At 42.3% G+C, this 26,272-nt stretch overlaps 1 protein-coding gene across 2 annotated transcripts in view; it reads left to right on the top strand.

Annotated features, from left to right (window-relative positions):
- The window catches only part of LOC125154480 (S-adenosyl-L-methionine-dependent tRNA 4-demethylwyosine synthase TYW1), a 212,922-nt gene that overhangs the window by 8,112 nt on the left and 178,538 nt on the right, over positions 1–26,272 (top strand). For both annotated transcript variants that reach the window (XM_047838838.1, XM_047838839.1), the window contains exons 5-8: positions 1,379–1,573; positions 3,688–3,909; positions 9,854–9,976; positions 25,853–25,970. In XM_047838838.1, the coding sequence (XP_047694794.1) occupies positions 1,379–1,573; positions 3,688–3,909; positions 9,854–9,976; positions 25,853–25,970 (658 nt within the window). The remainder of the gene's footprint in view (positions 1–1,378; positions 1,574–3,687; positions 3,910–9,853; positions 9,977–25,852; positions 25,971–26,272) is intronic.

Here is a 26,272-nt window from a genome sequence, read left to right as displayed (position 1 = left end):
CCTGCGTGACCTCCGTGCATTACTTAATTATCTGTGTGGGTTTCATTTCTTCACCTGAGAAATGCCCCTTGCTCTCGTCTAGTTACACTCAGAGAAGTTTGCCTTACAGCACTGATTCTCAAGGCATGGTCCTCGAACCAGCATTCTCAGCATCTCCTGGGAACTTGTTGGAAATGCAGGCCGGCCCCGCTGAATCAAAGTCTGGATGGGGAACTGTATTTTTACAGTTGCTTCAGGTGATTCTGAAGCAGCTAAAGTTGGAGAAGCACGTAGAGCAGGGGTTAATGAACTACTTCTGTAAGGGGCCAGATAGTAAATATCATCTGATTTGGGCGCTGTGCACACAGTTCTGCCTTTGAGGCACAAAACAACCATAGGCGATGTAAATGAATGAGTGTGCTGTGTTCTACTAACACTTTGTTTTTAAAAAAAAACAGGCAGTGAGCTGGACTGGGCCTATGGGACATAGTTTGCCAGCCCCTTCTTAGTCGATAGCCTCCTAGCTGTAACTGTCCATTTCTTTCTCCCATAAGAAAGTGGTGGGGTGCAAATGAGTGACCTTGAATCTGCTCAGAATTACTTGTGAAAAATTATTAGCAAACTTTGAGATTTAATAATTTTTTTTACCATCAAAATATTTTATTGGGATTTAATTATTAATAAAGGATTGCTTATAACTTATCTCATGACTTGGAATGTAAAAACAACATTTTTTTAAAGGTTTGTTTCTTTATTTATTTAGAGAGAAAGGATGTGAATGAAGGAGGGGCAGAGAAAAGGGAGAGAGGATCCCAAGCACACTCCACATTTGATCTCATGACCGTGAGATCTTGACCTAGGCCGATATCAAGAGTTGGCCACTTAACTGATTGAGCCCCCAGGCGCCCCATGACTTGGAATTTTTGAGGATCATTCAAGCAGATTGGAATACCATGGCTAGCAGGACTGAAGGCGTATTTTGTTTCCCCGTGTAGATGATAGTGCCACGTGTTAAGTTACCTTACATTTAAAAAGTTTATTATGTTAATTTTTCAGATAGTTTTAATGAGATCTTTCTGTTTTTCTTCCCGACTGATTTGGATTTTGTTTCCAGTAGGGCAGTTGGAGATGACAGGAGCTGACAGTCTGAGGACTGGAATGGAATATATAGTTAAGGGCACCAGGGGTGTATTGGCAGGGGCAAAGGTCTGGGTTTTCTCCCCGTGCAAAGTGTTCTTGCTCTGTTTTCTTCCACTTTTGAAAGTGAGTAACATTTTGAAAGCACCCTGTGCCCTTAGAGATTAGTATTAATGTGGATGTCAGCATTTTAAAAAGGGATTTTCTTCACTGATAAGTTATATTGTGAATATTCTTCTGAAATAATTACTTTCTTGGTTAGGTTACTAGTAAAAACGTTTGTGCCTTCGTGGTTGCTACGTATACTGATGGTCTACCCACTGAAAGTGCAGAGTGGTTCTGCAAATGGTTAGAGGAGGCATCCAGTGATTTCCGATTTGGCAAAACTTACCTGAAGGGTATGAGATATGCTGTATTTGGCCTGGGAAATTCTGCCTATGCGAACCACTTCAACAAGGTAGGTACAAAGTAGGTGTATGTTGAATTGTAGGGATAAATTCTCTTTTAATAAAAAAAAAAAATTCATACACACATTTGTGTGTGAAATAATCCACAAACTTTGGTACTTAATAATAAACTTGTTGTGTTACTCTGTTATAATGGGGAATTGTTACACATATGTATCCAAGGTTGGTGCATAGTAGGCGGTCAGTAAATTTTGTTGAATAAAATGCTTATACCTCCTGTTGTCTAGTGTCTTAGTGGCCTGGATTCACGGTCATTGAGTCTAGTCTGCCGTCCCCAGGCAAGACCTTGTGGATGGAAGATCAGTGGTTCTTTGGACTGTCTCAGCTGCCTGATCTATAGTTGAACAACCTTTATGGCTCAGGCTAACTCTGAATACCGTTGAGCTCATTGTCTTTTAATGATTATTTTTTTTTAATGCTTATTTATTTTTGAGAGATAGAGACAGCACGAGTGAGGGAGGGGCAGAGAGAGAGGGGGAGACACAGAATCTGAAATGGATTTGGGCCCCAGCTTGGGAACGGTGAGATCATGACCGAGGCTGAAGTCGGACGCTTAACCGACTGAGCTACCCAGGCGCCCCAATCATTAATTTTTAAAGGGAAATAGAAGAAAAGCATTTGCTGCCTTTTATGTAGTAAGACATTGTTTTGTTTTCCTAGATCTTTTTTCTAAATGCAATTAACTTGGGCTCCTTTTCTTTTGCGTTCTATTCTCTATAAGTAATAAAAATATAGAGCCTCTCCATTCCTTGAGATTCTAAACAGTTACTGGAACTTTTTGTATATGTACCTCTTCCCAAAATTGGGCCCAGCCAGGCTCACCTGTCTTTGGTAGAATGTGAGTAGAGGTGAAAGTAGAGATCTTCTTTTGAGCTTGTTTTCATTCAGTTGTTATATCAAGATGTGTATTTCTGGCTATATTTTCAAAGGAATTAGAAAAAAAAAAGGTAAAATTCAGATATGTAAGTGTTTAATGCCTTGCCACTCACAAAGCCTGTTAAGTTTTGAACTCTCTCTCTCTCTCTTTTTTTTAATGATTTAGTTTGTGAGAGAGAGGGAGAGAGCCACGAGTACGAGCAGAGGAGGGGCAGAGAGAGAGAGAGGGAGAGAATCCCAGGCAGGCTCCTTGCTGTCAGTGCGGAGCTCCACACAGCTGTGAGATCCCGAGTGGAGCTGAAATCAAAAGTAGGATGGTTAACCAACCCAGGCGCCCCTTAAGTTTGTGAGCTCTTAACCATGCATCTTGGCAATCCCTGTACCTCAGCCTAACTGCTTCTTACTGCAGTACGTTCAAGTTCTGAATTTATAAAGCCGTGAGTCGTGCCAAACGGGCTGCACTTTCTTATTAAAGTGGGCTTTGCTACATTTTGAATCTCATTTTGCTAATGAGTTATTTTATTCTGACCATGACTTAGAATAGGAGTTTTCAGAGTCTTTTTTTAGGTAGTAATCTTAACCTTAATAAAAGGGTTTGTCTGTCCCTTTGTTTAAAAAAAGTCTTTTGCAAGGTGCCTGGGTGGCTCAGTCAGTCGAGCGTCTGACTTCAGCTTAGGGTAATCTTGGCAGCTCATGAGTTCGAGCTCCGCATCGGGCTCACTGCTGTCAGTGTGGAGCCCGCTTCGGATCCTCTGTACCCCTACTATTTGTCCCTCCCCCACTTGCACTCTAAATTTTTTTTTAATGTTTATTTATTTTTGAGAGAGAAGCAGAACATGAACAGGGGAGGGGCAGAGAGAGAGAGAGGGAGACAGAATCTGAAGCAGGCTCCAGGCTCTGAGCTGTGAGCACAGAGCCCCACGTGGGGCTCGAACCCACACACTATGAGATCATGACCTGAGCCGAAGTCAGACGCTTAGCCGACCGAGCCACCCGGGTGCCCCAAGACACTGAAAAAATAACAATAAAATAAAGTCTCTTGCAGAATCTTGTCAGAATGTAACCAGTGTAGCGTTTCAGGTTGCGGCTGGGGCTGGAGGGCCTGCTGCCCTTCGGCTAAGCTCCCTTTTCCCAGCAGCAGCCAGTGACAGGGGTCTCCGAGGATCATGGACCTTTTGCAGAGCAGTCTACAAGCCTGTGATGCCGAGGATTATCTGTCTTCTTGCAGGTTGGCAAGAATGTCGATAAGTGGCTCTGGATGCTTGGTGCTCACCGTGTGGTGGCTAGAGGGGAGGGTGACTGTGACGTGGTTAAAAGCAAACATGGCAGCATTGAAGCCGACTTCAGAGTTTGGAAGACCAGGTTCATCTCCCGGCTACAGGCACTTCGGAAAGGAGAGAGAAAACCCTGTGGCGGCACCTGCAAGAAAGGCCAGTGTGAATCATCTGCGGTACGGAGCCTCTGTGTCCCTGTCTCGCTGCTTTCCCCTGGTGTTTGGAGGTGCTGAACCTCACCTCTGCCCGGAGAAGCGCCTTCTCTGGCTTCTAGTTAGAGGGAAGCTCTGAGACTCACGCGGTGGCGTTTTAGAGAGAGAGCGGCCTTAAGAGTGAAGCCAGTTTGTGCTGTGTGCCTTCCCACCTCTCCTATTTAATAGTTACGCGGCCAGCAGGTAGTTAATAGTTAATAGTTACACAGCCAGAGGCCTGAAGTTAGCTGAGCTCCTGTCCTCGTGTCCCCTAACCACGTCCTCCTGCTGACCTGTCTTACTGAACGATTCCTTTAGTCACTCATACTGGAAGGCTGTCCCATCCTAGATTCCTATCCTCTGTCCCTCACATTCTAAACAAGTCTCTTGGCTCCTGGTTCAGGTACCTAGTTCCTTGGAAGCTCATGTCACCAGGCTGTTTCATGGCTGTCTCTCTGTTCTTTGGCACTGGGTCACTTGTGTCATTCAGGAACCACTTTACATTCTGACTCACTTTCTCTCCACCCTTGTTCCTGTCATTACCCTTTGGGGCAAAGCCATCCATGGAGGTGATTGATCCAGCCGCCCGACCTGCCAGTTGCCTGGCTTTCATACCCCCAGCAGGCATGTTCTTCACTCACCTAGGCCTCTTCCATGGTCATCTCTGAAATTTCATGTTCTTGTGATCTGAACTCTGACCTGCCTCAGGTGTCCTACTTTATTTACAATTCTTTTGATCCCATGCCTTTTTCATTGGGGAGTGAAAACTGCTTTCTTCACTTCTGCCTTATCCAGGTTAGGTTTTATGCTCATTCTCTTATAAACGTCTTCAGTTGCCTTGCCTTCCACTCCCTTTTCTCACCCAAATGGCCAAACCCCAAGCCAGGTCGAAACCTCCCACCTGCCTTCCCCTTTGCCTGCTGCTTGCTCTTTGACCCTGGATTCACGACCACAGGCCTATGTATGGACTCAGACCTGCCCAGCAGTCTCCAGCGTTCTTGTGTGAGTTCCCTTTCTCACTCTCCAAGCTGACTGATTAATACTCTCCATGCCTGGGGGCGCCTGGGTGGCTCAGTTGGGTGAGCGTCTCACTCTTGATTTTGGCTCAGGTCATGATCTCACGGTTTGTGGGTTCGAGCCCCACACCTGGCTCTGTGCTGACAGTGTGGAGCCTGCTTAAGATTCTGTCTCTCATGGGGTGCCTGGGTGGCTCAGTGGGTTAAGCGTCTGATTACGGCTCATGTCATCATCTCACAATTCGTGAGTTCCAGCCCCACAGTGGGCTCCAGGCTGGCAGTATGGAGCCTGCTTGGGATTCTCTGTTCCTCTCTCTGCTCCTCTCCTGTTCATTCATTCTCTCTCTCTCTCTCTCTCTCTCTCTCTCTCTCTCAAAGTGAATAAATAAACTTAAAAAAAAACCCAATTCTCTCTCCCTGTCTCTCTCTGCCCCTTCCCTACTGGTGTGTACTGTGCGTGCTCTCTCTCTCTCTCAAAAATAAATAAATAAACCTAAAAAAGACTTCTCTCTGCCCCTTCCTCCAGCTCTTGTAGGAGGCCATCAGAGATCTCTTGTAGCCCCCAACCCCATCCACACATCTTCCCCATCTCTTCTGTGGCAGGAGACCAAGGGTCTGAGTCCTGCGAGAGCCGTTCTGTGCATGCGCTGGAATCAAGGACTTTGTCCCTTTGTTTATTGCGTCTCTCTCCTGTATCGTTAGTCTCTTCCATTCTGCCAGATTGTTCCCGTAAGTTTATGAACGTGCCCTGGAATCACCTGTGTTCAAACAAACAGGAAAAGCAAATATAAAACAAATGTTTCTGTTTTGTGTGTTTCAGCTGCTGTTTTGTTTTTCTGTTCTTTTTTTTTTAAGTTTTTTTTTTTTAATGTTTATTTATTTTTGAGACAGAGAGAGACAGAGCATGAGCAGGGGAGGAGCAGAGAGAGAGGGAGGCACATAATCTGAAGCAGGTTCCAGGCTCTGAGCTGTCAGCACAGAGTCCAATGTGGGGCTCGAACTCGTCAACTGCGAGATCATGACCTGAGCCGAAGTCAGACGCTCAACCAACTGAGCCACCCAGGCGCCCCTATTCTCTTTTATAGCCATTCTTTTTGCTTATGTTTGCTTCCCTTCCCACCAGTTGGTCTTTTAATATTTTTTTACACTGTTTAAACAAATTGAGGTAAAATTCACATAACATATCATTAACCATTGTAAAGGATACAATCCAGTGGTATTTAGGACAGAGTCCTGTGCAACCACTTTTGTATGTGTTGGTACGCTTGTTCATTTTTCAGACTGGCCAGTTTCTAACTGATCTGTGTCCGTGTTTGGTGGTTCTTCTGTCGGCTCAAGTCTGCTACTGAAACCCTGTAAGGAGATTTTAGTTTGGTTCTTATGTTTTTCAGATCAAGAATTTCTTTGTTTCCTTTTTATAATTTCTGTCTTTGTGTCGATATTCTGTATTTCGACATCGTTCTCCTAGTTTCCTTCAGCTCTTGGAGCATATTTAAGACCATCGGCTTAAAATCCTTTATTTAGTGAAGTCCAGTGTCAGGGATGGTTTTGGTTGATTTCTTCTGCAGGTAGGCCAGGCTTTTTTATTTCTTTGCATGCTTCATAATATTGTGTTGAAAATTGCGAGTTTTGAATATTATGAGGTATTAACCCTGGAAACCAGATTCTTTCCCCCCTCAGGGTTTATTTTTGTAGTTTGCTATGGGTTATAATTGTTTGTTTATTGACTTAAAAAACTATCTTTTTAAAGACTGCCTATTGTACATGGTTTCTTTACTTTGTATTCAGCTAGTGTTGTGACAGATTTCCTTGAATGTCATTTTTGGGTTTCCTTTTTCCTGATTCAGTGTTTACTTGGGTCTTGTAAGCCTTTGTCAGAACTCTGGGAATTAGAGTTGAGTCTATTGGTTTTTGCTTAGTTTTTAGGTGTTTCTGTGGGAGAACAGGCCCTTGGAGTTGTCTATTCTGCTATTTTGCTGATGTCACTCTCGGTTTTTAACATGTAAACAGATTTAAGTAAAAAAAATTTTTTAATCAAAAGTAACACTTGTACATTTAAGACTTCAAATAGTACTTCTAGGCTTTTAATTAAAAACTATCCTTTCTTCCCTTATTCTGTCTAATTCTTATTTTCCCAGGGTTGTCACTTTTAATTCTTGCTGTTTCATCAGACATTTTATCTCTACATTCCTAAATAATAGGCTCTTCTTGCTATTTCTTGATTTTTAAAACATTTCACAATCTCTCTCCCTCTCATGGACACACACACACACACACACACACGCACGCGCGCGGTGTCACTTTTCCTCTCATTTTCTTGTGCAGTTGTAGCATTTTCTGGCTAGACTGTTGCTTCATTATTGTGACTCTATATGTGCTCACATTTCTGCTGTATATTATGTTATTATATTTTCATTCTTTAAAAAAAAACTTTTTAACATTTTTTTCTGAGAGAGAGAGAGCGTCAGAGAGAGTCAGAGGGAGTCAGAGTGTGAGCAGGGGAGGGGCAGAGAGAGAGGGAGACACAGAATCCAAAGCAGGCTCCAAGCTCTGAGCTGTCAGCACAGAGTCTGACGTGGGGCTCGAACTCATGAGCCATGAGATCATGACCTGAGCCGTCGTCAGAGGCTTAACGGACTACTGACCCACCCAGGTGCCCCACATTTTCGCTCTTACACATTAATTTCCCTTAGGTAATGGCTACATCAGTTTTGATTTCTCTATAATTATCACTGATTCATTCTAAAGTTCTATTGGAACTGAAAATTATTTCTTAGTGTTCTGTAGTTTTTGTTGATTTCTTGGAGGCTTCTCACGAGTCCTTATTCCTCCACTTTGGCGTGGCTGCAGTCCCAACCTTGGTGTGGGTGGAGTCCTGTGTCTTCTGTCTGCTGTGATGCACAGCCTTCCTGTCACTGGTTTACGGGTTGGATTTCCTGATTCTGGTATCTCCTTTATCTTCTAATTTCTTAGTTAACTCTTGTTTTTGGAGCACGTTCTCTAGTAGTTCTCTGAGAAAGGTTGTTTCGGAAGTAGATTTTCAGAATGTTTATATCTACATGTCTTTATTTTGCCTTCATAGTTGATTGATGCTTCACTGAGTATAGAGTTCTAGCTGGGAGTCATTCCCCCCCGCCCTGCCCCCAAATTGAACACAGTGATCTGTTGTCTTCTAGTTAGAGTATTGTTTTTGGGAATTTTGGTTTAATTTGGTTCTGCGTTTTTATTATAAAATTCTCCTTTTTTTTCTTTAATTTTTTTTTTTGTTAACGTTTATTTATTTTTGAGACAGAGAGAGACAGAGCATGAATGGGGGAGGGGCAGAGAGAGAGGGAGACACAGAATCGGAAGCAGGCTCCAGGCTCTGAGCCATCAGCCCAGAGCCCGACGTGGGCCTCGAACTCACGGACCGTGAGATCGTGACCTGAGCTGAAGTCAGACGCTTAACCGACTGAGCCACCCAGGTGCCCCAAAATTCTTCTTTACCCGTCCCAGAAACTTTAGAATTTTTAAAATAAAATCCCTGTATCTATTCTTAGCTCTTGCCTCCCCCCTCCTCCTTCCCCAAAACTCTCTGCCTGTGTTTTCTGCTTTCTCCTCTTGCATGGAATGTTTATTTCTAGTTTACATGTACATGAGAGATGTAGCCTTGTGGGGTCCCAGCTTTGACTTTGGTCTTCTGTGTTAGACTCTCCTCCTAGTATTATTTCCTCAACTTTCCTCTTCCCTGGTCCTGTCCAGCTGTCAGAATAGGTTCTCCGGAGTTCAGCAGATACCCTCCACTCCATCACTTGCTTACCTCCTAGGATTCCCTTTTCAGTTGATGCTTGTCCACTTTTAATTCCTCGTATGTTTGTCGACTCAGTGATACACTTGAAATTGTGCTACTAAAATATTCTGTTACTCAGTGTTGGTTATTTTCCACAGGAAGGGTGTTCAGTGTCTTTCACACTCTGCAGCTGGGAGCAGAAGTCCCAGTTCACGCTCGCCCACTCCACTTTGGCGCTCTGCCCCACGGTGGCTGCTCCTTTCTAGGTCCGAGGACATCATGTTGTCAAGCCCCGTGGGTATTTCTCTGCCTTCATTTTGCTTGGCCTCTTCGTAGGGTTTGATACCGCGATTCCTTCTTAAAATCACTCTTCTTTTGACTTTCACAATACCATTCTCGTGGTTTTCTTCCTTTTTCCCCTGGGATCTTCTTCCCTTACCTAACCTCTGCGTGTTGGAACGATTCAGGGCTTGGTGTGAGGTTCTTTTCTTTGTTGATACTTTCTTCCTGGATGATCTTACCCAGTTTCATGGCAGTTAAGTACTGTCTGAATGCTAGTTATTCCTAAGTTTATATTTTTGTCCCTGTGGTCTGCCTGAAATTTTGTTCTCTTATGTGCATCCTCTTTGAAATCTCTGCTTGGAGGTCTGAGGCATCTCATACTTTACAAATTCAAAATGGAGCTTTTCATTTCCACTCTTCTGGTCTATTTCTCCCCAAATCTTTCTCATCTCAGTAAACAGCACCACCGTCTCAATTACTTAAAAAAGAAACTTAAGAGTCATGCTTAATTCCTTCCTTTTCCTCATTCCTGCCTTTAGTTCTTCACTAAGCCTGGTCGGTTCTGTCTAAAAGAGAGGTCAGGAAACTTTTCTGTGAAGGGCCAGCTAATACATATTTACATGTTTGTGGGCCACATGGTTTCTGTTGCAACTGTCAGTCCGGTCATTGTATTAAGAACATAGCTATAGATAACGTGTAAGTGATGGCTGCCTTTAGATTTGGCCTGAGGCTGGCTGCATTTGGCTTGTGGGCCATACTTGCTGAACCTGTAGCCTAAAATATCTCAGATCTGTCCCATGAACTCACAATCTTGGAGGCTCGCTACTTTGAACAATATATTTCTGAAACATTGATGTTCCAGGAGGAAGAGCCCTTTGAGAGCACCAGTGAGGAAGAGTCTGGTACTGAGGACCACCAGAATCTAAATTCTGTCGTTGATGTCGAGGACCTTGGCAAAATTATGAATTGTGTGAAGAAAGAAAAGGTACCGTAACTTTGGGAAAGAGTGCACCTGGATCCCGCTGTTAGCTGACATCTAACATTTGCCTCTTATCTTGAGAGTTTTCTACTTCTTTGCCATTTTTAATGAACTTTGTGAAAATCTTCCCTCTAAGCCCTGTGAAAATGAGCTTGTAGTAGGATAGGCAGATTTTAGGGCAGGAATTGAGGGAAGGGTGGATGGTTAGAGGGACTTCAATGTTGTGACTGAGGAGACAGGGTGAACAGCATGAAGATGGACTCGTGCTGAGATTCCAAGTAGAACTCTCTCTCTCTCTCTTTTTTTAAATATTTATTTATTTTTGAGAGAGAGAGAGGCAGAGAGACACAGAATCCGAAGCAGGCTCCAGTCTCTGAGCTGTCAGCACAGAGCCTGACGTGGGGCTCGAACTTGCGAACCGTGAGATCACGAACTGGGCCGAAGTCAGACACTTAACCGACTGAGCCACCCAGGCACCCCCCAAGTGGAACTTTCTTCAAGTGCTTCCGCCTCACGTAGAGTGAGGGCTGTTGAGCCTACGGACAGCACCTTGGTCTGGAGGTGTTGAGATCGGTGTAGGTGGAGGCCCTAGGAATCTAGGAAACATTAGTCTGGGTTGTCATTGCCGCAGAGAAGATGAATGTGAGAATGTGCGGTGTAGTAGGAGTCTACGCAGATTCCAATGATGTGAAATGGGAGTAGTATACACAATAGCATAAGAGTGTATAGACTCCATTCATGTGTCAGTTTTGGGAAATGAGAATATCCTACACTGGGAATGTGCCCAGTGCCTAAGTTTTAGAAACAAAAGAAGTAAAACTACGGAAAAATCCAAGAAAATCAATGATAAAATTGACACAAACTCAAATGAAAGAAATCAGTAAGGTAGCAGGATATAATAAGGTAAAAAGCCAAATAGCCTTTGTCTTTCCAAACAATAACCAGTTAGAAGCCGTAGTGGAAGAGAAGACCTCATTTATAACAGCTATATAAAAGATAAAGAAGTACATAAAAATAAATTTAGAAAGAAATGTCCTAAATCTGTGTGATGGAAACTGAAAAAATTCCTGAGCAGAGACATCTCTTGTTTTTAGATGTGGTGACTCACTCACTGTTCTAAAGATGTCACTTCTCTTTAAATTAATACGTAAATTTGATGAAATCCCATTAAAAGTTTCAATAACTTTTTTTCCCCTAGAGCTAGCCTGGTTGATTCATGTGGAAAAATAAACATGCAAGAATAGTTAGGAACTCCTTGGTGTAGTAATGAGAAAGACTGGCCCTACCAGATATTAACACTTACTACAAGGCATCTGTAATTAAAGCTGTGTTTTGGCTCCTGTTAAGACAGATTGATGCAGCAGAATAAAATAGCAGGAGTAGATCCAGGATTATATGGGGATTTCATATATAATAAATGTGGCATCTCTTTTCCCTGGCAGGGGTATGGCACGACAAGCAGATAGCTACCTGTGAACATTTAAACTTGGCTCTGTGCATCTCATAGGTCACCATAGACTCCAATTGGGTTAGAGAACTTGTTGAAAAAAATTTATAAGTAATAGAACCAGATGCATTATTTTATAACTTAGAGAAGAGTTTTCTGTATGATTCAAAATCTAGAAGCAAGAAAAGACTGAATTTACCAATGAGTTTTAAAAAGATTTGCATGGTTATAAGCATATCAAAAGACAAATGATAGAAAGGGAAAGTATGGGGCGCCTGGGTGGCTCAATTGGTTAAGTGTCTGACTCTTTGATATTGGCTCAGGTTATGACCTTGCAGTCCTGGGGTCGAGCTCTGCACTGGGCTCTGTGCTGAGCATGGAGCCTGCTTGGGATTCTCTCTCTTTCTCTCTGCCTGCCCCTCTGCTGCTCGCTTGTGTGCTCTATTTTCCTCTCTCTCAAACATAAATAAACTTCAAACAAATTAAAAAGGAAATATTTGCCTCTTCTATAACAAAGAAGGGGTTAATTTTTTTATTATACAGAGTGCTCTTAAAAATCAAAAGAAAAAAGACCTAAAACCTAATAGAAAAAATTGGCCAAACACCTGAATAGGCGAGTCTCAGGGAAAGCGCTACAAATAGACTTCAAGCATATGAAAAAATGCTCACATTCACTCAGAATTAAAGACAGGCACATTAAAACTACTCTGACATGACATTTCTCACCTACCAAAATCACAAAAGTTCAAAAACTGTACGGCATCCGTAGCTGGTGAGGCTCTGGGAACACAGGTGCTCACACCTTGCTGAGGGGAGTCCGGAACGGTGTAACCTGTATGGAGGGGCTTTTGATTCACATGCATTTGCCCATCATCCAGCAGGCCTGGTTGTGTGAATTTGCCTTGAAGATTCATCTTCACAAATACAAAACAGCAGATGCCCAAGGTTATGCCACAAGTATATACAGCAAACAGCTGCCAGAGACTGGTTGAAAAAAGCATGATATATCCACACACTACAGACCTTGTTGTGCATCTGTGAGAAATAATAAGGTGGATCCATGTGTATTAATGAGATTTTCATGTGGTGTTGGATTTCATTTGGAGGTTGATCTGAACATAAGATTTTTTCTAAAAAAATAGTTTATTGTCATGGCAGATTTGCAAATTTATAATTTGAGTGCTGTGTGTGTATAAACGGTGTTTTGGAGCTGTGGTTACAGAAAGAACCTTTCACGTTCTGACCACTAAACACCCGGTTCTGTTCAATTCTGACAGTAGCTACCTGGAGTTAGCATCAGACTCTGCAGATTTAGGGCATAGTCTTGCACAGCACTGCCTCCATTTCAGATGGTGGCTCTAAGTAGGGGCCGCCTGCCCTTCCCATCAACTGGTTATAATTTTGGGGTCCCGTGATTGCCCTCAGTTTCGGTAATTTGCTAGAATGACCCAGAACTCACCGAAAGCACTATACTTACAGTTTTAATGGATACGAGTTAGAAACAACCAAGTGGAAAAGACAACAGGAGGAGTTCTGAGAGTAGGGAGGTGGGGAAGAGACTCAAGAGTTTCCGTGCCCTCTCCACGTGAAACCCAGGCACATCCTCCCTTCCCACCATATCCACGTGTCCGCTAACTAGGAAGCTGGTTAGTTAGCATCCAGAATGTTTATTGGGGTTTCATTGTGTAGGCATGATTGATTAGATTATTGGCCATCTGATTCTCCAGCTGACCTCATTCCCTGTTTCTTTCCCTGGAGATCCAGCTGGCCCAGAGTTGGTCTTTCTGGTTGACCAGCCCCATGTTAAAGCTATCTAGGCCTACCCCCTCAGTCACCTCATTTGCATAACAATGACCCTTCTGGGACTTAGAAAATGCCAAGGTTTTTTGAAGCTCTGTGCCAGGAACTGGGGACAGAGAACAGATGTACTCTTTGTTAGGCCACAGACCTAGAAACAAACATGGTGAGCACTCAGTTCTTGTTTTCTCAATATCCTACCTCATTGAAAGGAATCAGGGCTTGGAGAAATGACTGATTCCAGGGCTGAGGAAGGGAGCATAACAGATGGGCCTGGGATGTCTTGTTGGGCAAGTGGATCATCAAAGACTGATGGAGACACATCAAAGGGACATAGGAACCAGCTTGAAGAGTTTCCCACAGGCCAAATTTGGGACAATTTGAGCATCAAAAATGAACATAATGATAATATGTATTGTATTATATGCAATGGATTGTATTACATCAAATAAAAAAAATCAATCCTTTTGCTGCTCAACAAAAGGGAGGTACAAGAGAAAGTCTTTATAGAAGGTTTCTAGATAAGAAATACAGAGGGTATGATAGAATTAATCATTTGTTTTCTATCCCCAGGGTGATAATTAATTTAAGCAAGGATTGCATGAAATGCCTTTGGGGGCCATATATGCACGTATTCTCAAAATATCATCCCAGAAACTAACCCACTTAGACATGCCAAAAATAAATACATTACTGGGGGAAAAATACCTACAGATGATTTGCTAATTACAAAGGATAAAATATACCTTTACAAATGGAGTGTTCAGGTGATTTTCGCCTGTACCAAAAAAGTCAAATTTAGCTTCATCATTTGTATTAAAATGACCTCGTGTCCCTCCTGACATGATGGGTAGTAAGATGTATACAACATCATCTATGTAATTTTGTGTCAAAAATTTTTAGCCTGAGTCTAATTATGGGGAAACAATCAGACAAATCCAAAAAGTGGGACAGTCCAGACTCTTTAAAAAGAGTCAATGTCATAGACATTAACAGTAACAAAACCTGAGGTGAGGACGGGTCCAAGGTTTAAAAACGCTAATGAAACATAACTAAATGCATTGTGTAACCTTTGATCTTGAATCAAAGAGCAAAGGTCATTGTCTGGACATTTGAGGATACTTGTAATGGATTTTTTTATTAGATAATACTGGATTTTTGTTAATTTCCCTTGTAATAATGGTGTTGTAGTTGTGCAGTTCTGTCATTTTTTAGGAGATGAATTCTGTAGTGTTTAAGAGTGAAGTGTTATGGTGTCTGCCACATACAAATAGTTCAGCAAAGTTTTCTTTCTGCACATACATTCACGTGTATTTTATAGATGTGTATGTGGGTATGGAAGGGTAGACAGGTAATGATCAACAAAAGTGGTGAATCTAGGTGAAGGGACTATGGGTCTTCATTGTACTTTTCGCTTTTCTGAGGATTCGAAATAGAAAGTATGGAAGGAACTACTTTCTCTCCATGCTCCCAAAATAAAACAAAAAAATGTAGTATCAACTGAATTATAAACTATTTATGATATAGCCATATGAGAATATCTCCCATTTTTTGATAGGGTCAGTTTTGAGTTATATAAGGTCTTAAGAACTTATTTCTTGCATAAAACATGATGACCCTCTAATTTTACTCAGGGTGGTCCCATGCTATAACAAAAAGTAATATAAAGAAAAAAATTTAATGTTTATTTAATTTTGCCTAGTTAAAAATTTTTTCATTACAAATTAACATACCTAAAAAATAAACATTTAGAAAACAAAGGGCCAAAATCTATCAATAATTCTGTCTCCCCAGAAAAATTACTATTAGCATTTGGAATGTTTATTTTAACTTTGTTTCATATGCACCCAAATCTCTATTATAAAAATCTTTGTGATATTTTCAGGTAGTTTTTACAATCTCATTTAAAAATCTCACAGAAAAATCTTTTTGTTTTTTTTCAGAAAAACCTTTTTTTAAAAATCGGCTAATTTAAAAAATGTTTTATTATATTTGAGAGAGTGTGCGCATGGGCGGAGGGGAGGGGCAGAGAGAGGGAGAGACAGAATCCGAAGCAGGCTGCAGGCTCTGAGCTGTTAGCACAGAGCCCGATGTGGGTCTTGAACTCAACAAGCCATTAGATCATGACCTGAGCCGAAGTTGGACGCTTAAGTGACTGAACCACCCAGGTACCCCCAGAAAAATCTTTTAAAAGTAGTGTTACAAACAGGGATTAATTTTGGGAAGTTATTATAGAAGCTGCTTTGTTTTTAGTTTTACTGTCCCTTTCAACCTGCACAGGAGGGAGAACTGGCAGATTTCATGACTTTTCTGGTCATTTTTGGTAATAAAGTGTTACAGGTACTTTAAGACACAAAGTTTTTTTCTTCTTTTTCTTTTTATTTTTTTTAAGGTTATTTATTTATTCTGAAAGAGAGAGAGAGAGAGAGAGAGAGAGGCAGAGGGAGAGAGAGGCAGAGGGAGAGAGAGAAAGAGAGAGAGAGAGAATTCCAAGCGGGCTCCCCACTGTTAGCATAGAGCCCAATGTGGGACTTGAACTCATGAACTGTGAGATCATGACCTGAGCTGAAACCAAGAGTTGGCTGCTTAACCCACTGAGCCACCCAGGTGCCCCTAAGACACAAAGTCTTAATAAATTGACAGTAGAATGCCCAAGCCTAGGTAATAGGTAGTAAGTAATACTAAAGAAACTAAGTCAATTTAATTCAAAGGCGAAACTCCTCCCCTCTTGTCTACTTTCTGGCCTATTTGCTAGCTGCTGTTTTGGATCTGCTTAGGGTCTGGGGAACGGATAGGGAGCAGGAGAGAGAGAAGTAGGAAGTTCTTATGTGGTGTAAGGTGACTGTGCTCTCTCCCCTCGTCCAGTTTAAAGTTGACTCTTCCTCCAGCCGGCACTCTCATTGCTTCTGTGGAGACACTGTCCATGGTGTCTCCTGCCTGGTTCCTTGCACTGAGCGAGTGTACCCCAAGAAGTGTGCTGCTGGTCGTGGCTCACTCCTTCCTCTGAGCCCTGTGCCTCTGGCTTCCTCTCTTTGAGGTCTGTCCTCTGTTTTCCTCTCTGGTTGCCCGGTTGGTCAGCATCTAAGGTCACCCCCACCTGCACTCTTGTCCCTTCCCACGGGAATACTCCTGAGTTCTTTATTCTAGGAGGACAGGCTGATTACTACCCAGCAGCAGTGCTCACTTGCTGGGGAAACTAGTCAGTCCTTTGGTGTCTGGATTCACTGGGCAGGAGTCCTACACCAGTCAATGATGCCCTCTGAGTGCGGGGCATACAAGCAGCTTCTTTTGAGGGGCCCTGGTGGAGCCTCGGGGGCTTGAGATGTGACAAGGCACCTGCTCTCCAGCCTCTCTCCATTTGAGGCGGGATCTCAAAATACCTTACCAACATTCTCCAAAGAAATTTTCAAAAATCCTCTGTCCTTACCTCTATGTCCTCTATCCTTTTCACATCCTCGATGCGAGGGAGGTGTTTTTAGAGTTTCTGGTTCTTAGCTATTCCCTTTGAAAATACATAACTTGATCTGAACCTCCCTTTGAAGTTTCACTTAATTTCATACCCTCTTTATATATGTTTGAAAGATTCAAAGAATGCAGCTCCCTGTCCTTGTTCTTCCTAAATCTACTTTTCACAGGAAACCAGACTTTCTAGTTTGGCAGTATTCGTCCAGGTGTTTTACTGCTCTTACAAACACACCTGCATTTTGGTCTAACTTTGTTTTTCTGGCTACACAGATGGGATCATTTTGTTCTCCCAAGTCTACAGACTGCTTGTTTTCATCTAACATGACAGCTTTCCAGTGCTGTCATACGGATTCACCTGGTTCATTTTAATGTTTACATAGTGGTCTAGGACTATGTCCCATGATGTATTTGGCTCTTGATGATTCACATTTAGGTGTTTGAACACTCTTGCTCTTATAATTTTTGCAGCTGGCATAAATTTATCTCAAGAATAAGTTCATAAAATTGAAATTTCTGGATCAAAGGGGATTTTATATCTACATCTATACATACACACACACACACACACACACACATTTTTAAGTATCTGTACACCCAGTGTGGGGCTTGAACTTACAGCCCTGAGATCAAGAGTTGCATGTTCCACCAACTGAGCCAGCCAGGTGCCTATTTTTTTATTTTTATTTTTTTAAAGTAAGCTCTATGCTCAGTCCAGAGCCCAACGTGGGGCTTAAACTTATGACCCTGAGATCAAGACCTGAGCTGAGATCAAGAGTTGGACGCTTAACCAGCTGAGCCACCCAGGCACCCCGGGATTTTATAGTATTAATAGATGTTTCCAAATTGCCCTATACAAAATTGAAAACATTTTTATTTCTTCTCATAGGAGAGAGATGAGATAGCCTATTTCTCTGTACCTTTGCCAACCCTCAGGTGTTATTAGTCTTTTAAATCTTGCCAGCCAGAAAGGTGAGAAATAATGACCTGATTTTAATTTGTATTTCTTTCATTTTGAGCGAGGTTGAACATGTTATCCTGTGAACAATCTCTTTCTTCCTCCCTGGTATTAGAAAACTACAAGGTCTGAGGGCATAGTCCCCAAGATTGCTTTCACTTCTGACACCAATTGCAAATTTTGGGGGAGGGGGCTCCTAAAAACCACCCTCAGGTTTGATAATTTGCTAGAAAGACTCACAGAACTCCCCAAAGCTGTTACCCTCATGGCTGTGGTTCTTTGTTGGGAAGGGGTACAGAAAATCAGCCAAAGGAGGAGACGCATAGAATAGATTCAAGAGGCGTTCCTTTGTCCTCCTCAAGATGTGTTGTCCTCTCAGCATCAACGTGCAGTAATACACATCAAGTGTTGCCAACCCGGGGGGCTTACCTGAGCTTCGGTGTCCAGTTTTTATTGGGACTTGACTGCCCATGTGGTTGAACTCAGTCTTCAGCACCTTCCCCCACTTGCAGTCAGCTGCAGTCTGAGGGGCCCACCGTGAATAACGGACGCTGCTGTCACTCGGGAAATTCCAAGGGATTCCCCGTTACTTTCCAGGAACTGGGGACAATGGCCAGATTTCCCTTCCGGCAAGGCCAAAGTTTTCCCTGCACGCTGTCCTGTATGCATTTGGTTTGGCTACTTTTATAAAGCTCATAACCAAAAAATTCTTGGTTGGGTGTAAAACTCTAAGCCAATATATCCAAAATTATTTCTCAATTTAAAATTGCTGTCCATCTTTCCTGTTGTTGCAGCTTTTGTTCCTTGTTTCTGAATACTTCCACGTGTGGATTGTGTCTGTCATTTTTAGTAGCTTCTGTATTTCAGAAGCCCCTGACAGAGCAGCTGTTAAGAATGACAAGTGCGTGGAGTGTAGGTTCAGGGCTTGGCCCAGCCAGTGACCTGTGGGCATAGCTTAACCCTCCCTACTCTTAATCCCCTTGTCTGGGGAACAGGGGCCGGGCCCTCTGCCTTCCTCACAGGTGTGAGTCAGATGCGAACATGCACATGACAGTGTGTCATCACCTCTAAAGCCCAACAGATGTCAAAGTGAGAAGTTAGTTTGCTTAGATATTTTAAACTGGTTTATACATTTTCCTAGAGCTGGCCATTTAGTCTGTGTCAGGTTTTTCTGCTGGTAAAATTAGCACAGGTCTGAGACCTTTTTACTGTTTTTTTTTTTTTTTTTTTTTTTTTTTTTTTTAATGTTTGTTTATTTTGAGAGAGAACATGAGTGGGGGAGGTGCAGAAAGAGAGGGGGACAGAGGATCCGAAGCGGGCTCTGCGCTGACAGCAGAGAGTCTGATGTGGGGCTTAAACTCAAGAACTGCGAGATCACAACCTGAGCCAGAGTTGGACACTCAGCTGACTAAGCCACGCAAGGACCCCGAGACCTTTTTACTTTGAAAAATGTGTTAATATTTCTTAGGTTGTATTGTCCCCAAATTGATATACTGGGTCAAAGCAAACGTATAATTTTACGACTCTTAAATTAAGAATCTGAGTAATTTTTTAGTGGCGAAACAGTCTTAAAACAGGATAGATTTCAGTGTACGAGATACCTGATTTAGACAGATTTCTGGGTTTTTACAGAAGGTTAAGAGAAGATATTTAAAGCTTTGTTTGCAGTGAGTGAAGAGTTTGCAGTAATTGTTTCTCCAACTTTATTGAGGCATGATTGACAAATATGTTAGGGTTGTACACTGATTTTTTTAAGGCGTGTAATGTGATGATATGTGTATCCATTGTGAAAAGATTACCACAATCAAGTTAAGAAATCCATCACCTCACATAGTTACCTCGCGTGCGTGTGCGTGTGTGTGTATTGAGAACACTTCAGATTTAATTTCAGCAAATTTCAAGTGTATGGTAAGAGTTTAGAATAATTTGTGGGTTCATTTTCACTTTGCTTTTCATCTCTGTCCATTAGAGGGCACTGGAGAGAAAGAACAAATGAAAATTTTGAACATCTGTGTAAATTATTTTTTAAATGAAATGATTTTGGACTTTATGAACTTGAAGCAGTTGGTTTATGACATTTTAGATTTCTCATAAAAAGTTTCTCATAAAGTCATTAGATTTGGGGCAAAAATAAATATTTTTCCGCCTTCAGTGTGACATGAAAATAAAGCCACCAGTTTTTGTTTTTCTTTATTGTTAGCTTATGGCAGAGTTTCCAAGTATGGCTTGTGTTTTCATTCTATATTGGACAGAATACACTAAACTACTGCCTGGTTGTTGGTTTTTTGTTTTTTTGTTTTTTCCCATGCATTTATTTGGCCTTTTTGGGTCCATTCGTACATATTCCTGAGTTGCTTTCTGCCCAGTCGTTGCCAGGCATTGCACTAAATTGCCTGAATTACTACTTTGGAGGAGGCACTACTACTGGTTAGCAATTGGCTCTAGGGTTGGGCCAGCGTATTCCTATTATATAACCTCTTTTTGAGTAATACTCACTGAGTTTTGTGGAGTCCTGCTGTCTCAGCCTGTGCGTCTCGGGCAAATTATTTTACTCTCTGCTTTTGTTTTCTCGTCTCTAAAGTGGGAGATCATAAAAGTAACCTCTTATGAAGTTGTTATGAAGATTAACTAAGTTCATTCACTGGCACGCTTTATTTTATTGCCTGCCACATAGTGTGTACTTGGTAACTATGAGCTATTACTGTATAAGCAGATATCTTCAAATAGGATAGGTTTGGTCCGACTGGTGTACCACCGTGGTATTCTACCTCTCTCACTCTGTAGCAAGATCCAAGATGGTGAGTCTAGGGCTGAAGAGAACTCGAGGGGTGGGAGCGATGTCGAAGAACAAGGGAGCTAACGTGTGAAACGTGGGAAGGTTAGGAGGACAGATACGGATGCAGAGGGCTGGGGTGCTAAGGCGAATGGCGTGTTTGGGGAACAGTTTGGTGTGTCTGTGGTTTCAGGTAGGGGTGGGGATGTGCGGAGAATGAACTAGAGAAGGAAGGCAGGGGCAGGGTACTGGAGGCCTTTTCATTCTGTCAGGGGGATGTGAACTTCAACCTGAAGGCATTGGGAAGCAATGTGATTTGATTGAATATAGTGGATGGGTTGGGGTATAGGGCAAGAGGGTAGTTCAGTACAGATTCAGAGTATTAGGAGAAGTCAAAGTACACATTGGATTGTCTCATTCAATCCTCACATTGACCTTGATATCCATACTATTATTACGTCCACTTTACCAATTTACAGGGTAGGAAGTAGGTTTAGAGAAATAAAGCAATTTGTCCGAAGTCAGATGGCTGACAGGCTCGTAGGTGGTGGGACCAAGCCTAGACTCCCATCTCTTTGTTTCAGCCCCCAGGGGAGAAATGGTTTTTAGAAGAGAATCTGAAGAGTGGGTAGAGCACAAGGAGTCAGCAAGAGCCTGACAGTCTTAGGTTGTTTTTTGTTTTTCTCGTGATTGTGATTTGTAAATGTAGAGCAGAATGTTCCTTTTTTTTTCTGCAGTAAATAAATGTTGTTAAATACTCCCCACAGCATGTTCCGGTTAAGCAGACAAACAGTGATATCCGTATCATTAGTTTTGGAAATAAATGGTGAATGCTTGGTAATTACTCACCAGAGAAGCATTTCAGTTTATGAAAGCATCTCAGTGTGTCCAGTTCTTATTATAAAGTCGCATAGTACTGCAGTAGAATAATATGAAGTTGTTCTTCTTTCTTTATTATTTTTAAGGCTTTGGGTATTTGATTCACCCAGAAACACAAGGTGACACATTCCTTCAACCCCAAGACACCCACTGCCTTTAAACCAGCCTGTTTCACCCATGGTCTGTGCAGCCAGGAGCACTTAGGATGAGTTCTGGAATTATTTCTTTAAGTCAGGTTATCCAAAATAGAATCGCTGGGTCAGAGGAAAACCATTTGAAAGCTCTTGACACATCTGTTCAAACTGCTTTTCAGAGAGTTCAGAAAGCTTTCTTAAAACCTAGTAAACAGAAAAACTTCAAGTCCTGTTCAAAATTTGTCATTTAAAAACTGAGCTATGACAAGTAAGTGGCATATAGGGGGTTTCTTTCTTAAAGAAATGGAACCTGCAGGGGCGCCTGGGTGGCGCAGTCGGTTAAGCGTCCGACTTCAGCCAGGTCACGATCTCGCGGTCCGTGTGTTCGAGCCCCGCGTCAGGCTCTGGGCTGATGGCTCAGAGCCTGGAGCCTGTTTCCAATTCTGTGTCTCCCTCTCTCTCTGCCCCTCCCCCGTTCATGCTCTGTCTCTCTCTGTCCCAAAAATAAATAAATGTTGAAAAAAAAATTTAAAAAAAAGAAATGGAACCTGCAGATGCGGGGTTAAATTGCAGCAGTTTTAGCTTCAATACCTGAAGGAGAGTTTTAAAAAAAAATTTTTTTTGTTTTTAGCGTTTATTCATTTTTGAGAGACAGAGCGTGAGTGGGGGAGGAGCAGAGAGAGAGAGAGAGGGAGACACAGAATCTGAAGCAGGCTCCAGGCTCCGAGCTGGCAGCACAGAGCCTGATGTGGGGCTCGAACTCACTGACCATGAGGATCATGACCTGAGCCGAAGTCGGACGCTTAACCGACTGAGCCACCCAGGCGCCCCCGAAGGAGAGTTTTTAACATTGAAAGTTGCCAGATCCAAAATCAGTTACCGAAAGAAGGGAGATCTGCTTTTCTAGAGCTAGGAATATCTGTCTGGTAGTTTGGAGGCATTCATTATTCGGCCACCATTTACTGAATGCCCAACCGTTTGCCAGCAAAGCTCCAGGCCTAGAAGGGCTGACTGTATAGGAAGATGACTTCTCGAGAGAGCTTGGGGATTCTGTTTTCTGCATGACTTGATAAGGAAGGGAATCACCTGATGGATCAATGAAATAAACAGATTGAAACAATCAGAAGGACTTTTTCCCAGCAGAAATGTCTGTATGCTTTGGTAATGAAAAGCTTGTTTGTGGCAAAACACCTGTTTGGCACTTACCCGGCTAGGTGGAATTTTACGTTAAAGTCTTTAACAGATGACTTTTTTTTGCTGTGTCCTGTTTCCCAGGTGATAATTGGGATGGTACTGTGGTTCCTGGGACAATGGTATGAAAATGAATTAGGTAATATTGTATGATATCTTTTTTTTTTTTTAAAGAAAATTGGTACCACTTTTTGCTCCTGTGATTATGTAAGATTAACGTAGTCCTGTTTATTTATAAAGGACTTTTCACTTATCTATAGTCATTTTCCGAAGTGCCTAGGAATGTAGCTTGTAATTGGCTTTCCTTTTTGCGTGTTGGGAAGCAGCAGCTTGGAGAGGACGTTCGTTTTCTTTCAGGGCAGATGTGATGGGTTTGGGAGTTGGGGAGGGATGAGATTGCAAGTTGGAGACAGGGAGACCATTTAGTTTGGCTCTTGCAGTTGTCCTGTCCTTAGGAGAAACCAAGGCTGGTGTGCAGAAGCAATGGCATTGTGGATGGAGTGAGCCAGTCTGTGGGAATTAACCTTTAAAACTTGGTTACTCGTTGTCAAATGGGGCACACAGGAGAGGGAGGAATCAAGGTTGACTAGTTGTGGGATCTTCAGTAATTTCTATTACGGCCATATAGCAGCTATATATGTTGTATTCTGGGCAAACAGTGAACAGTGTCTGCACCTACAAGATTAGAATTTGGCGCTTTGCACTTCCTTCGGGAATGTTATGAGCCATTGTATTTCTTTTTGGAAATGAAGTTACTGCTGCATATGGAAGATGGGACTAAACTGCCATAGAGACAGAATGGTAAATGTTTGTCCTGAATGCTCAGGATCTCTCATTGTGGCCTCTGAGCTCTTTCCTATATAAATTTTGTATCTTAAATGGTTGAAATGGAGTAGCTACCCTCATATTTTATGATGGATAATTTCTCTAGTGATGGGACATGGATGATGGTCCATGACCGTTCTTTAAGAGTGTTCATTTCATAGGAGTCAGAATTAGTTTTTTTGTGGTGGTGGTGGTGGGGTGTGTGTGTGTGTGTGTGTGTGTGTGTGTGTGTGTGTGTTTGTGTGTGTTTATAACCACAAGAGGGTGTCTCTGTAACTCTGAGCACACTGGTCAGAGGCCAGTGTCACGGGTGGGTCCAGTTTTGGATTTATGTGGCCTTTGGGATAAGCATACATGCTTGGTGATGTTTTGTGGTGACAGGCTTTTGAGAGCAATTCTTGCATGATTAGTAGGGAGTTCTAGTAACTTGCTGTGGAATTACCTCAGAGACATTTAAACGCTGTCAAGTTCAAGGTCAGTTCATCTTGCTCTGCCACAGACTTCCTTTTTAAGTTGACATCTTTTTAGGTCTGAAATAGACTTAAAAAAAAAAGCCAAAGGATACTTTTGTTTTTAAATATTTTAAAAGAACAACTGAAACTTTAAAATTTTTTAAAGAAAATGCCTAGGAATAAACGGATCACTTTTATGATAGATGAGAATAATTTGTTGATGTTTGTAAATTTTTTCAGTTCTGTGTGGAAATGTGTAGTTGAAAACTATATTAACAGAAGCAAAATTGTTCATTAGCTTTGCATTTTGATTATATTTAGTAATTAGGAATGCTGACTTTAGGACAGATAGGACTAACTGGATTTATGTTTCTCATCATGATACCTCTGAGTCTCTAAAATAGTTTTTCACTGACTTCCAATTTCGGAGTAAATCCCTGACGTAACAGAGAAGGTAGAGAAGTTAACTCCAAATTTCATTGGTTTACGTGTTTCTTTTTAAAAAATTTTAAATCTGTTTTACATTTTTTGTTTGGAGAACTTTGAACATTCACAAAAGTAGAATGATCTAGTGAATCCCTGTCACCTGTTGTCCAGCTTCAAACAAGGACCATCCTCCTGTCTGTATTAGTTGGATGCAGATTTCAGACATCCAGGGATCTGTGAGGTGTTCTCACTACTGATTCTCTAGGGGCGGGGCACTGCAAACGGACAGGCACTGAAGGTAGTCTAGGGCTTGGTGGTGGGGCTGCTGCCAAGGTGAGTTATTTTGAATTTCTGCAGCTCTTACTAAGACCTGGCAAATGTAGTATAGCACAGACTTTGTGTGTTGCCCTGAAATTATTGATTAGCATTCTACCATCTTACAAAAAGACATTCAGATAACTTTAAAATATATGTACATAGAGTAAGATTTAAAAATAGAGGAAGAAGGCTGAGGCGCCTGGGTGGCTCAGTTGGTTAAGCATCCGACTTCAGCTCAGGTCATGATCTCATGGTTTGTGGGTTCAAGCCCCACGTCAGGGTCTGTGCTGACAGCTCAGAGCCTGGAGCCTGCTTCAGATTCTGTGTCTCCCTCTCTCGCTGCCCCTCCCCTGCTTGCCCTCTGTCTGTCTGTCTCTCTCTCAAAAATAAATACACATTAAAACTTTTTTTTTTTAAATAGAGGAAGAAATCAGTGTAAAGGGTGAAGATCATCATGTACTATGAAGCCACTTACAGAGAATTCGAGACAAACATGATTTGAGACTTTACACAGCCATCAGCGTACTGCTGAATTTTCTAGGGCCCAAAGTCAAAAGGGAACACAATCAGCCTTATTATTATCCTTCAGATTTCTTTCTGTCACTGAAGACACATTTTCCCCACAGGATCATCTAGAAAGAGTCATTGTTGGGATGGCAGGTGGAGGAGTAATTTGGTCTCCAAACAAATGGCTGTCTGAGCAGCTCAGAGCACTATTTTGACTTGTTTTGGGGGTTTTGCAGATACATAACCAGCAGTATTCTATTTTATTGAACTCCTGTTATATATCAGGCATTGTACCTGGTGATTTATTTCATTTAATTGTAATGTTCCTGCTCTCTAGCTATTACTTTCCTTGTTTTTCAGGTGAGGAAATTGAAATTCAGAGAAATAACTTGATGAATTTCGGCAGCTGTCGGTACTCAGATTGCTAAAAATAATTGACATCTAGATAAGTGGATTGTTGATTTACATTTTGCGGGTGTATGTGTTTGAGTATGTAGTTCCTTTTTTTGGAAAGCAAAAAGAAAAGAGAAAAGACTGGCAGGCCTTCTGCTCACTGTCTGACTGGGAATGCGGTCACTTTGGAGGAGACTGGCTTGTGTGGGCCATGGTTCGCGACGCACCTTCTTACCCGTGCCATGTGTCCGTGACTGTTGTGCTGTTGTTCTCCTCGCTCACTGCCAGCTCTGAATTTTGTTCTTTTAATTTCAATACAGAGAGAGAAGGAGCACCAGGAGGAGAAAAGCACTCTGGTCAGGAACGCCGTGAAGGGTGAAGCCAGTGAAAGAAGGGCTATGATAACCCCTGCTCTCCGAGAAGCCCTTACTAAACAAGGTGAGGACCGTCAGGAGGCGCTGTCACTGGACCGCCCTCCCAAGCGCTCTCATTTAATATACCCCCGTGAGGAGCGTGAAATAGGGAGGGAGGGAAGGAGGCCCAGTGGCCCTGTCACTATGGCGGCCGGAGCTGTCGAGGCAGCCCCCTCTCGTTCCTGCAGAAGGATCCCCTTGAGCGCTGGCTGCGGGCCAGCACATTTCCCCTGTGCTTGGTTTCCTGGGATGTTAGCATCAGCGTGGCTCTGGCACAGAGACGGAAAATGCCATCACAGATCGTCGTTTGTTAAGGGAAAATTATTA

Source organism: Prionailurus viverrinus, chromosome E3 (assembly GCF_022837055.1).
Source record: "Prionailurus viverrinus isolate Anna chromosome E3, UM_Priviv_1.0, whole genome shotgun sequence".
NCBI classification, from domain to species: Eukaryota; Metazoa; Chordata; class Mammalia; order Carnivora; family Felidae; genus Prionailurus; species Prionailurus viverrinus.
The sequence above is the reverse complement of the archived record's forward strand: the minus strand, read 5'-3'. Positions and strand labels throughout refer to the sequence as shown.